Genomic DNA, 13,951 nt, shown 5'->3' on the forward strand with positions numbered 1-13,951 from the left:
TCACCAATTTGAGAAACCTCCTTGTGACATTTGTAGGGCTTTTAGCTCCCATATGCTCGTGGAGCGTAAAAATAAACTTGTACTTGCTGGCTTAATGAAATCTGCCTTTACGGAGGCATTCTCTGATTCGGAGACCTCACCGACTCCCAAAAAAGCAGACAAAAAGAGGAGTAAGTCTTTACCCTCTTCTCCTCACATGGCCAAAATATCGGAACCGAGACTTAAGGTTCCTAAGTTAACTCATAAAGAATCATCTGGTCCGAGGCCTAAATAATCAACCTCTGTTCTGAAAGATCCTAGTGTATCAGCGCTGTCCATCCCCTCTTCGGCACCAGTCATTTTGACTGCATCGACAACATCTGTAATTTCTGCTTCGGCACCAACTCACCCTTCTGTGCCAACAGTAGTCATCCCAGACCCCGTCACTCCCCCCTCCCTGAACTTCATACTGGCCATTCACTTCAGCACCGAGTCATGATACACTTCCTAGGACCAGATACTCCCCCATCAGTGAACCACTTCTATGGCCAACAATACAGTCCCTTTCTAGAACTCTCTGTGTCACCGTTGGGGTTTATAGATTCATAGGTTCGTAGATTAGTACCTTGTGAGCCATTTTAAGCCTAGCCAATTACCCCATGTGAGAATCAAGCCCTGCACCTTCTGGTCTGTAAGGTAAACACCTTAACCATTCCACCAACATCTCACCCTTATCCACTCGTTCTTCCAGGAGTCTGTCGGAACTGGACGTGGTGAGATTGATGAACCAGCTGTTAGCCACCAGAGGCATTACTACACCAGTTAAACCCTCCCTCTCTTCTGGAGCCGAGGGTTCTCTTCCAAGGACTCCACAATATATTTTTCCTCCGACCTCCTTACAGGTTTTGGAAGACCCATCACCAACTGCAGTCCCGGTTCTAGCTGCTTTGGCACTGATGGTATATCTGACCTCGGTGCCAGAGACTTCTCTTTGGCTTGAGTCTACTTAGGAGCCAGGCCTTCCTTGGGCCTGAGACTGGCCTGTCTGCATTGTGTACCCAGGTACGGCACCTACCTTCCCAACGCCGACCTCTGTGCTGGTCGCCGTGGCAGGCCCATCTCCTCCCGTGACTCTCTTCTTGGCGGCGGATCTTTCGGGGAAGGGTGTGACCCCGGTTCCGAGTTTGTTTCTTTCGGTTTGGGGCTCTCATCCCTCCTTGGGGGGAGGGGTTTTGCCTTCCAAGCGATGGAGAGAGCACTAGCCTCTGCAGGCTCCCAGTTGAATCCACCAGTGTCAGAGATACACCCTCTTCCTGCCTCTGTGCCACAGTTTGCACAACTCACTGCTGCTCGACACCGGGCTCGGGAGCCTCAAGGCATCCTTCAGCAAGGTTCCCCCTCTGCGGGTTCCTCCTCTGATGCTCCCCTTGAGGAGGTTCCTCGCAAGAGAATGTGCAAATGGAAACACGTTGATTCCCAAGAGGGATCATTGACCGAAGATACGGACTACAATAACAGGGAAGGGTCCCCTCGTTCGCCCCTGATGATGTCTCCTTTGCAAACATCTTGGAGATCCTTAAATAGTGGGGTGATTGGAAGTCCAGCACCCCTTCCTCCAAGGAGAACATATTCTTGCAGGCTTTCCGGGCTTGGCCCTCTCATCTTGAATGACACCCCCCCCCCCCCCCGCAGATGAGCTTGTGGCACCAGGCACAGAAAACTCCAGATGCCATTGAACCAGTTCCCCTGTAGGCAAGATAAGATCCTATCACCTCCTGCAGATAATCCCCACTGGTACAAGGGCCCTCCCAGTGGATGCTATGGTTGTGGCAGCAGCCACAAAGAAGGACCTTGCCGAAGAGAGCACTGCTGTCTGTCCCCCGAACATGGAGTTTCCGGAGATGGGCTTGAGAAATGGGTCTTTTCATTAGCGACCTTTGCTATTCGGTCTATGAACTATTTGGCACACTTTACGTGACTTCAGAGAACCCTAGTTATGGAACTCTCAGAAACACTGGCAGGAGCAGTCTCTGAGGGTGCGAGACAGTCGCCTTACAGCCTGCTACCCTGGAATCCATTTTGAATTTGTCCATGAGGTTGATTTCACACTCAACCGAAGGTGCGGTGAGAGCAGCAGGCACTGGTGATGTGGCTAAATGCCATTCCTGGAAGCGGTTATATGATTTTGCAGACCCATTCAAGTCTTCCTTCCTTAATGCCCCCATAGAGGCCACACCTCTGTTTGGCCCTAAGGTTAAGGATACGTTAGCCAGGTGTGAGAAGGACAGTAAGACCTTGTCTGCCATGGGTGTCCATTTTTCCACTCCTCAGAGACCCTATTCAAGGAACCAGCAGAGTGGGAAAATGTGGTACAAAAAATCTCAAGGGCCTTTCCATGACACACATGGCGAATCCCTCCCCCCAGTGCAGAGGGGGTAATACAAACGGAAGACGCCCCTTCAGAGGCAGAGGGGGTCCACATAACCAGGGATTCATTCTCTGGGCAGCCCTATCAGCAATCCTGAGGAGTGGCCTCATTGCTTGCCTCTGGAAAGAGTCGCGGGTTGTCTCTCTCTGCACCACTTTGCCTGGCAGGAAATAACTACAGATTCTTGGGTGCAGACAGTAATAACCAGAGGATATCACATTCCCTTCAACTCAATGCCAAAGCCGTTAGGGCGCATTCCTGATGTTCCACCCAGTCAAAGGGAATTTGCAGCTGTAGAAATTCAAAAGCTGCTTCAAAAAGAGTCCTCCAAACAGCACCTCCAGACCAGTTAGAATCTGGGTTTTACTCAAGACTCTTTTTAGTGCCAAAACAAACAGGGGACTGGAGGCCAGTTCTGGACCTCAGCATCCTAAACAAATTTGTCAAACAAGTAAAGTTCTGGATGGTCAAAGTATAATCTATACTCCCTTTTTTGGGAAAGGCTGATTGGATGTGGTCTATAGATCTTCAGTATGCGTATTACCACATAAAAATGAACAAACACTCCAGAAGATTTCTTCGCTTCCGGCTGGGAGCCAATCATTACCTATTTCAAGCACTGCCCTTTGGCATCTCTACAGCCCCCAGAGGGTTTACCAAATGTATGGCAGTGGTGACAGCTCACTTGAGACTGCACGGATTTTGGGTGTTTCCATATGGACGATTGCCTCCTTACCGCCCCTACCAAGCATTAACTATTGTCAGTGATTCATCATACCCGACAACTTCTGACCCATCTCGGCATTACAGTGAATGAGAGCAAATGCAAACTTACCCAATCTTGACAGCTATAATTCATATGGGAGAATTTGATACACAGCTTTGTCGAGTGTTCCTTCCCCCTCACAGGCTACAGAGACTCAGACTGCAGCTCCAAGTGATATTGATCCAGACAAAAGTGTCTGCCCGAGCAGTTCAACTCTTAGGGTCCATGGCTGCCTCCATTATGATGGCCCCAATAGCGAGATTACACATGAGGCTTCTCCAGTGGTTACTAATAACATAATGGTTTTCCTTGGACCTACCCATGTCTTACCAGATCAGGCTAACCAACCAGTGCAAGCAAGATCTCCTGTATTGGATGAAGCCAAACCAAAACCTTTGGAGCCATCCTTTCTCCCCTTCACAACCCAGAGCCATAGTGACCATGGACACCTCCCTGATCTGGTGGGGGGGCCATTACCAGGGACAGACGGTCCAAGGCACTTGGTCACCCTTGGAGGCCAACTAGCATATGAATGTTCCAGACCTGAGGGTAGTGCTCTTCGCATTGCAAGCATTCCACTCTGACCTTCCTTCAAGAATGAATGCCATTCAGTCATGTCCATAGTCTGGTAAATAAACGTGGGGGGGGGGTAACCAGATCCTCCCCAGTATGTCAAGAAGCCATGAGAATCGGGCAATGGGCGATAGCTTCCAATCGCTTTCTTCTAGCAATGCACATTCCTGGGGATTCCAACCTGATTACAGACAAATTGAGCAGGTGCATTCTCCTGCCTCACGAGTGGTCCCCCTCAGTCCTGCATTAGCAACAGAGATTTTCAGTTGCTGTGGCCAGCCTTGCTGCGACCTGTTCGCTTCCCTGCATATCACAAATGCAGCAGCTACTTTGCCCTAATTCCCCTGCAGGGGGATGCTCTCCTACACGATTGGCCCGCAGGTCTTCTCTACGCTTATCCTCCACTCCCTCTGATCCCACAATTCCTGAAGAAGGCTTTTCAGTTGAGAAGCAGAGTAATCCTCATTGGTCCCTACTGGCCTCAACAAATTTGGTTCCTTTTCCTATGGCCTCATCTAACTCATCAACCCTGGATTCTGGTTCCAACTCCAGACCTGGTATCACATCCACAGGGTCTGATTTACCCAAATATAGCTAGCCTCAAGCTGACAGCTTGGTTTCTCCACTTACGTTGATTGCCAGGCAAAGTAACCTATCCTGTCCTGTCCGTCATATACTTCTGGCTTCTCATAAACCATCCACCAGGAGGCTTTACTTTAGTAAATGGAAGCGTTTCTCTGTCTGGTGTCGCAAAAAGGAAATAGGTCCTTTTTTGGCACAAATATCTACAGTCGAATATCTGTCTAACCTACTTGAATCCGGAGCTGCTTCCTCTTCAATCAGAGTCCATCTCTCTGCAATATCCAACTACCATAATGGGTTTGATGACTCCTCTCTAATTTCTCATCCACTATGTAAAGTTTTTCAGAAGGGAGTCGTACATATCAGGCCCCCTTTGAAACAACCATGTGAGCCTTGGGATTTGACCTTGGTCCTCCAGTCCTTAGCCAGTTCCCCCTTCGAGCCTGCAGCCGACTGTGATCTGAAATTCTTGTCTTGGAAAACCTTGTTCATGGTAGCCATTGCGTCCGCTAGACGTATTTCAGAACTACAAGCTTTGTGTGTGAATCGTCCATATCTAGTTTTTCATAAAGACATAGTATCCCCACGGACAAATCCCTCCTTTTTACCAAAAGTATTTTCTGACGTAACCATTAATCAAACAATAGACCTACCAGTTTTCTTTCCAAATTTTGCTAATAAAGGGGAGTACACTTTGCATTTGCTCGATTTCCACAGATAATTGCTCTTTTACCTTGATCGGACAAAGTCTGTCAGAAAGTCTGACAGCTATTCATCTCCTGTTCTGGTCCCAAAATGGGAAAATCAGTTTCTAAGGTTACCCTATCTAAATGGCTAAGAGATTGCATCACCTATGTATACCATGGTAACAAAGTTGCTGTTCCTGCTTGGATCAAAGCACATTCCACAAGGTCAATGTCAACTTCTGTAGCTTTTCATTCAAGGGCTTCCATGGATGACATTTGCGCAGCAGCAACATGGGCCTCTTCTCATACCTTTATCGTACATTGCAAATTGGACATGGTCTCCAGGAGAAGAGCTGCTTTTGGTTCAGTGGTACTCAGGAACAGTCTTCCATAAGGCCTCCCAGGAAACAAGGTAGCTAGGGACTCTGTCCCACATGTAAGGAATGAGTGAAGACTGACAACATCAGATAAAAAAGTCTTACCGTAACGTTCCATCTGTGTTGTTGATCTTCATTCATTCATTACAATCTCCCACCATCTCCCTTCTAAAACTCTTAGAGGTTTGCTTATGGTCCTTTAATCCTGATGAGGAAGTTGCTCAGAGAAAGCCCCCGGTTTCTCTCTATAATCCATCCTGTCTTCTAAGGCAAACTCGATCTGAGGTAATGTGGAGAGGGGCACTATGGGAAAGACTTAGCTTGAGAGTTTTCTGCCTCGTGCGAGCTTGGAAAAATGGGCGAGTCGGAACCGAGGATTGGTTCCGAACCCACGTACAATGAATGAATGAAGATCAACAACACAGATGGAACGTTATGGTAAGACCTAACTTCTTTTTCATTCTCTCTCAGCAAACAACACAATCTTATGCTGCTTCCCCTTGGTCTGTTTTCCAAGTTATTCATATTTTTCTCAAGTCTTATTTTGTTTCATAAAGGAACCTTGATTTCATTTTTTTTCCAGTTTTAATCTCCAATTCATATCAGTTAAAAAAAAATCAGTTTATTTGGGAGTTGTGCAGTGTTCATTTTTAAATTCATCCACTTTGGTAGTCAGTTCTTGTAGGAAAGATAATTTGCTGGCTATCTTTATAAGGTATGTGTTTGGAAAAGATGAGTTAGAGAAGCTCCTCTTCACACAATCAACCTGACAAATACTAGAAATAGTATTGAAATTGAAGTCCAAAATTTAAGAGTTATTGTGAAATTCTGCAGGTCCTTGTGGAAGAAATCAAGTCAAGCAGATCTTGATGAAAGTTGGAGAACAATAAGTCTGATTTTTCCTGTCCGTCAGATATTTGATGAGCCTCTGATCGGGGCTGTTTTATTCAGTGGCCATGTCAAATGGAATCCTCTGTGATAGGATGATTTGAAAAATAAACCCTTTAACTGCCTTGTTGGAAATACACATGAAGCAACAATTTTCTATGCATGTAGTTAGTTTACCCGCAGCCTGTTTTTTTCAAGCTTCATTGTCTTGGGCAAAATGTCCTATGTGGAAGCAAACCTAATAATTGGTACTTATTATATTGCGATTCAAATTCATCATTAAAGAACAGTATAAAATTAAAATCAGCACAGTTCTAGTATTATTCATCTGATTAGTTAAGATATAGAGCACTGATCAGAAAACTTTGCGAGTCTGTGCAGAGAATAAAGTAAAATCATTTTTTTCCCATTAAAAGAACTTTCAATTTATTAACATTTTTTTTAACTTTTTAGGAATACCTAACAAAGTTAGGAAACATTGAATGTCATCCCCAGCACTTTTTGGAGAAAAGAAACTCTGTGGACAAACTTCTGATAATAATTCAGAATGAAGATATTGCCACATGTATTCACAAGGTAAGTTTAGTAGTATGGCTGAGTAGAAATGTTTTTTACCACGATGGGAGCATGTTGTTTTATTGATGGCGAAATTGTCATGGTCATTAACACCAGGTCTGCTATCCACAAAGTGAGGGTATTGTGACTACTTTATCAAATGAGTGCTTTGTGTTTGCAGCATAGAAGATAAATTAGAGTTATTTCTTCGGTCTTTACAAGAGAATAGAGGGTGCAGGGAATTCATTTGTGTATACTAATTTGTGTCTTACACCATGCAATCCATCCACCTCTTTACTGGAAGTCCTCTCTTTCTCTTGCCTTCTTCCTGTCTGTCCCAAATCTTCCTCACCAGATTGTCTTCTGCTTTTCTGCACATGTGCCCAAACCACCGTAATCTGCTCTCTTTGATCTTTTCTGCAATTGGAGCTACTCTGGCTTCTACTCTTATGTCCTCATTTCTTCATCTGTCCCACAGTGTGCATCCTATCACCCTTCTCAGGCACTTCATTTCCATCACTTCTAGCTTCTCCAACTGTTCTGCCTTTACTGCCCTGGTTTCTGTACCATACAGTAGTACCGGTCGCACCACTGTCTTGTACACCTTACTTTTCAGCTTCCTTGGCATTCTTCTGTCATGGACTATACCTGACACTCTATGCCAGTTGGCTGCAGCCCCTCTGATTCTAAATTTGACCTCTTTATTCAGATTTCCCTTCTCCTCAACCACCCCTCCCAGATACTTGAAGCTGTTTACCTGTTCCACTATCTTCCCTTCTATATCTCTATTCTCAGCTTCTTCTGATTTCCCCAGTTTTCTGCCATTACCACTGTCTTATCTGCGCATAGTCTTATCCCATGTGCCTTCAGTTTTGCATTCCATTCTCCTATCCTTTGTTGAAGTTCTAGCTCAGAGTCTGCCTGTAATGCCACATCGTCTGCATACAGCAATTTTGTTGATCTGTCCCCTCCAACCTGTTTGCTAATGTTGTCCATCACCAGTATGAACAGCAGTAGGCTCAGAGCTGAACTCTGGTGCACACCCACTCCCGCTGGGAATCCCTCTGTGAGGCCCAACACTGTTCGTACTTTAGTCATTGGGTCCTTGACTTCAAACCACTGCAGTACTACTCAGATCAGCTTTCTTGGGACCTTGTCATATGTTTTCTCCAAGTCTGGGAATGGTCAGTTGGACACTCTTCTCATCTCTAGCTTCTTCTCAAGTATTTGTCTCATTGCAAACATCGGGTCAGTTGTGCTGCATCCTAATCTGAATCGAAACTGCTCATCTTCCACCTTGCTTTCTACTACTCTTCGCATATCCATTTTGTCAGTCACCCTCTCCAGAACTTTCATGCCATGTGATAGGAGTTTGATGCCTCTGTACTGCCCACAGTTGTGAATGTCCCCTTTGTTCTTGTACACTGGCACAAGTATGCTTATTCTCCAGGCCGGGTCCTCAAACCACTTATCACCAGTAACTACCCATGCCCATTTTGGCGACATTAGTCAACATGACCGAATCACCTAGAGCCTTACTCTAGTATAGTGTATACTATTAGTCTGGTGTCTTACACTTGCAGGACATCTGCTATTTCCCCACAGTTGTGTGATCCTGCAAAGAATGGAGTGTGTTGAGACTAGAAGGCCTACTCCTTTACAGAAATGATTTTTTTGAGTCATATTTCTTTGACTTGATTTTTTTATATATATTTTTATTTATTTCGTTGTTTTTGAGATTAATAGTTTTATGTTTAGGGTTCAGCTCTTTGTGGTGTTTATGCCTGTGGATTTATTTTATCATATAAATCCTTTGTATATTGGTGTTCAGTGTTTTTTACCCCCAAAGTACTTTGGTAATGCATTTTTTTGCTGATACTGCATTTTGAAGAGAGTGGATCCAGAAGTACTTGAAAATGTAGCTTTTATTCAGCTCACAAGTGGCAGTGTTCAACACCGCAAAGCAGATTTCAGAAGTATATATTCTTAACAGACAAATATGTCCATGAACAGTTTTCTCCGCCATTTGAGTAAAACGTCCAGATGTATTTATTTAATTAATTTATAGCAAACTCATGGTCCAGCTAAGATGATCTTGCTGCAGACTCTTAATGAACATATTTCCTACCTATATATGGTTATGCAGTTTTTCACTAGTTTCCCACTGCAGGCATTTGTAGATACCTTCTGTCATGAGATTCCCCATCTGTGCTTGAGGCCCCATCTCTGAGTGAAGAACCAGTGACAGCTTCCATTCAGACTCTGATCTTCTGTTACATAGCGCAATGAGCCCCCCCCCTGACATTCTTTTGAATCTGCAATAGCTTAGAATGCTACAGTAAATAACATAATCCATAACCTCATTTGTCTGCTCTTAAAGAAGTAGCATTATTTATATGAGATAGGAACAGCACTAGGCAAGCAGTCATAAGGACCATATGATGCCTAGCTATATACACCTTTAAGGGGATAGTGTATTCAGTGGATTTCTCAGCAAGACAGATTTATAAGTTATTGCTACCCTTTTCATACATTTAATTGAGTGGGACTGTACATAACCTTTGGGTAAATTTCTATAAATCCAGTTATCAAGAGTAGCATTAAAGCTAGCCAAAGTAATACTTTGTTTAACCTGTAGTACTACCTTAGTCCATAAGCTGATAGTATATTGATTTAGGAGCTTTACCTTCCATGTGAGTATTTATTGCATCACCATAACGAGTCAGTGGGCTAGGACTCACTCTACCAGAGCCTTGGCTTCTTCTGTGGGTCTTTGAAAAAGGGTGGACTGTAAAAGTATTCTAGAGGCAGCAACTTGGTCCTTTGTGCTTATTTTTACAAAGATTTACAAAATGAATTTGTTTTCCAGGTTCAGAATAGCTTTTACCAGGATCATTCTCCAGGGGTGCCTGGATTCTCAAACCTTTTTCCTTTTCCCTATAATTATAAGTTCTTCTGAACTACCCACATAGCTTTAGGCTACTGCCGCAGTGATCTAATGTTGAACATTGTACATTTGTGTAAGTAAACTACAGTAATAGTAGATGTTCTGCTAGGTCACTGTTGTGTTAGCCACTCCCTCCCTCCATTCCCTTTTGTTTTTTTCTGTGTTTCTTTGTATTACCAGGGTGTGGATGTGTATACCTTTCTGCATATGTGTGTGTATACACACACACACACACACACACATATATATATATATATATATATATATATATATATATATATATATACACACACACACACATACACTCATTTATGTATGTTCATTTTTTTGTTCCTGCCAGATCCTGTTCATTAATTCAGTCCATCCAGTCAGACATATGGGTCCTCAAGTGTCTGCTCAAATCCAGTCCGGGCCGTTTAGTGCTGCAATCTTGAGCCCTTCCTCAGCTTTTAGCCCAAATGCTCTGCTGTTCCCTCACTAGCTCAGATCATGTTTGCCATCTCTTGGAGTAGCAGTGCAGATCTCTGCAGATAAGTGCTCTGCCTATTATTTGTTAATAGAAATTAGAGGAAAGTAGCTGTTGGCGTCTCTTTGGCCTTAGTTATTTTAGGTATTAATCTTTAAAATAGTGAAAATGCACAATTTTGATAATTCTCTGTAGATATTTGAAGATTTTTTTCAGGCCTCTTTTTGGTGGTCTCAAGCCATTTTTTACCCCCCCCCCCCCTTTCTTCTAGTTGAAACTGTAGTTAGGACTTTTACACCTAGTTTGTGTACTTATTTGCCTTAACATTAATCTCATAGGGATTACAGTGTACCTGTGTTTCTGACTTGCAGATTCAGCATTTGTGTGTGTGTGTGTGTGTGTGTGTGTGTGTGTGTGTGTGTGTGTGTGTGTGTGTATGTATGCATACATATATATATATATATATATATATATATATATATGTATGTGTGTATATATATATATATATATATATATATATATATACACACACACACACACACACACACACATGTACATACACGCACCCCATATATTTATAATTAGGACTAAGAATTGTGTCTTTCTTTTAGTGTAAATATACATAAATGATCTTTTGCAGATACTTGTATTTCTCCATGTTGTACTGTTTTTCTTGTATTGTAATGGGAGAGAGCTACCTGCTTCAAAAACTGCTCAAATGCGGGCATAGAATGCCACTGCAAGATCTCCCATAATCTGTTGGGTCTGTTTGAAGGTTGCACATCTTGGGTCTTCATACGACATTTGTACTGCCTTTGGATGCAGAGTCCTGTCAGATAGGAGGAATAAGCTGATTATTAAAGGGTTTCCTCCTGATCCGCAGCCAGTCAAAGCCAAGAAGGCATTTCTCCAGAGATGAAAGATTCAGAGTTGAGAAGCGTTTATCAAATACTTTGGCTTCAATATAGACTTAGAGACTTGAAGATCATGTGGCTTGGACCTGAACACACATTCTGGAGCTAATGGCTCCTATCACTATCCAAGTTTCTCTCAAGAGAGTGGAGAATCCTTTTTCTAGCCCTTCTTCGATCCTGTCTGCAAGGTCTTTTTAAATCCGGTAAAGGTGCCTGTGATGTCGATTTGTCACAAAAGTTCCACAAAACCCAGATGAAGATGAGGTCATTGTGACTCCATCATCTCCAAAGCTGGTTGGATCCATGCATTTCATTCTGATCCAGTTTTCTTCACCAGTCCGTACGTCAGCTGCAGTCCCTTTAGATCCTGTGACCTGGGAATTGTTGATCTGGTATCATCGGTTCCAGGTGTTTTGGATCTGACTTGCCCAACTCTGGTTCCATTGAACCCTGACCATGGAGTCTCAGAGCCGAGGGAATGGGTGGATGTCTCCATTGGTACTGTCAGAGGCATCACCCTTCAAGGCCTCTACTCTGATCCCCTCCCTGGTGCCAGACACTCAGTTGGATCAAAGGATCTGGCCATGGGTGCGGTTTCTTTGTGTCCCACAGAGGTTATAGAGGTCTACTGAGTGCTGGCGAGGATCTTTTGACCACACAAGGCAGATCAACAGGGCCCTCTATATTCAATGCCACCCCATTGGATTTGACTTTGCAATAGGCATCATCTAGACAGATTCTTTCCTTGGACCCAAAACTTCCTGCATTAGTATAGAGGCAGACCTCAAAGACTCGAGGGTATTCTTTCCTGTGGCTTCTAAGAAAGAGGCTTGCAGGATGAAGCACCTGCACTTACCAGCTGAGTCTGCCACTTGAGTTACTGATTCAGATGATGGAGAGGGCTCACCACAATCCCCTCTTGAGGATGTTTCCCTCTGTGAGATCCTGGCGCTCATGAGACCTAGGGGATCTTGGTCAGCTGAAAACCCCCTGTCCTTCACAGATGCACCCTTTGAATTGACCATCTTATTTAGACCATGGTGAAAGAAAGAATCCAGAAAGCAAAATCATCTCTGCTGCTGGAGTGAAGTTCAAGATATCTCAGCCCACCTTTAATAGGAACCAAACGGGTGCTCTTTCACTTTAGTTTTGTTAAGTCTTGCATCATTATAGGCTCATAGGTTCGTACTAGGCTATCTGCCCTAGGGCATTTATAAGCCTAGCCACCACCCCTTAGGATGAGAATACTACGCCCTTTTAGGGTTTATTTTACTGTGCCTCTGTCTAGTAGTGACACAGAGATGACCCCTGGGGTAAACCTACGATCTCCCATCCACTCGTCAAGATTTCTCTTGAATAGAATCAGTGAGGGGGCTCTGCCTAACATGGACTGGGATTCTATTCCAGAGTGTAGGGAGCCTCTGGGTTATGAATCTGTCCCTCTAGCACGTCCTATTTATTTCTGTGTTGAGGTTTAAGTCTCTTGCTCTCGTGGCTCTGATGGATTTGGATTTTCTGAGGTGGAGCATGTCCATTAATTCCGGATTGGACATGGCCTTGTACGTCAGGCACAGATCACCTCTGAGTAGGCGGTATGCGACTGAATAGAGCTGGAGTTTTTTTAGTCGAGCAGCATATGACATATGTTTAAGACCCTTTATCCTCTTGGTGAGGAACTTTTGGGGTCTTTCCAACTGCTGCAGGTGTTGGGTGAGATACATCCCAAATGGGGCATTGTACTCAATCATTGGCCTGATAAGAGAAGAGTACAGGGGCACAATGACCTCTCTTGATCTAGATGTGAAACCCTTCATGATAAGGTGGGCAATATAGAAGGTCTTCCTAACCACTTTGGCAATGTGAGTGTCAAATGAGAGGTTACTGTCAACCTGGGTCCCTAGGTCCCTGATTACCTCTTCCATACTTAATGGATTGCCACCTATGTGGTAATTTGTGGGTACCGTGTTTTTCCCAAAGGGTATGACTATACATTTTTTGGCGTTCAGCTTAAGGCCATGGCTCTGGCACCAATTATCCGTTTCTATGAGGCCTCTCTGATGGATGTTTGTGTCCGCTGGAGTATCAATTATGGCGCCCAGTTTGCAGTCATCTGCGAACTTTGTCAGCCACAATCCTCCTATGTTTGCCTGTACCTCGGAAAAATAAATGCCGAACAAGATGGGTCCTAGGACTGAGCCCTGTGGGACACCGCTTGTGACTGGCTTAGAGTCTGACATAGCTCCAGCAACTCTGACCCTGTGGGTTCTGTCCTTGAGCCAGTTTGCAACCCATCTTGTGACATATGGGTTTACATTTAAGCTGGTGAGTTTGTCTATGATGCCCGAGTGGGGTATTGTGTCAAAGGCTTTTGCAAGGTCATGGTAGGCTGTGTGAACTGCCTTGCCCTCATCAATGGCCTTAGTGACTGTTTCAAAAAAGTCGACCAAGTTCAAAAGGTAGGATCTGCCCTTGACAAAGCCAAATTGGGTAGGATCCAATGTCTGTAGGTCCCCAATGTCTTTGTTTATGAGTTCCATAATGATTCTCTCCATAGCTTTGCAGACCAGGCTCGTCAAGCTTATGGGGCGGTAATTTCCAGGGTCCGTAGAAGCACCGCCTTTGTGAAGTGGGACCACTGTTGCCGTCGCCACTCTTTGGGTGCGTATCCTGTAGTAAGGCTAAGATTAAACAGCAGCCTTATGTGTGGGTTTAGTTCCTCTTGGAGTTCATGTAGCACACAGCCCGGGACACCGTCCGGTCCCATTGATGCTGTGTTTTTAGCTTTGGAGA

At 44.2% G+C, this 13,951-nt stretch overlaps 1 protein-coding gene across 6 annotated transcripts in view; it reads left to right on the forward strand.

The window, feature by feature from the left end:
* Positions 1-13,951, forward strand: part of TASOR (transcription activation suppressor) — a 2,736,533-nt gene that overhangs the window by 1,750,982 nt on the left and 971,600 nt on the right. For all 6 annotated transcript variants that reach the window (XM_044078696.1, XM_044078698.1, XM_044078701.1 and 3 more), the window contains exon 18: positions 6,733-6,855. In XM_044078696.1, the coding sequence (XP_043934631.1) occupies positions 6,733-6,855 (123 nt within the window). The remainder of the gene's footprint in view (positions 1-6,732; positions 6,856-13,951) is intronic.

The sequence above is a fragment of the Protopterus annectens genome, chromosome 7.part1 (genome assembly GCF_019279795.1).
Source record: "Protopterus annectens isolate FY-2018-M chromosome 7.part1, PAN1.0, whole genome shotgun sequence".
Lineage (NCBI taxonomy): Eukaryota > Metazoa > Chordata > Ceratodontiformes > Protopteridae > Protopterus > Protopterus annectens.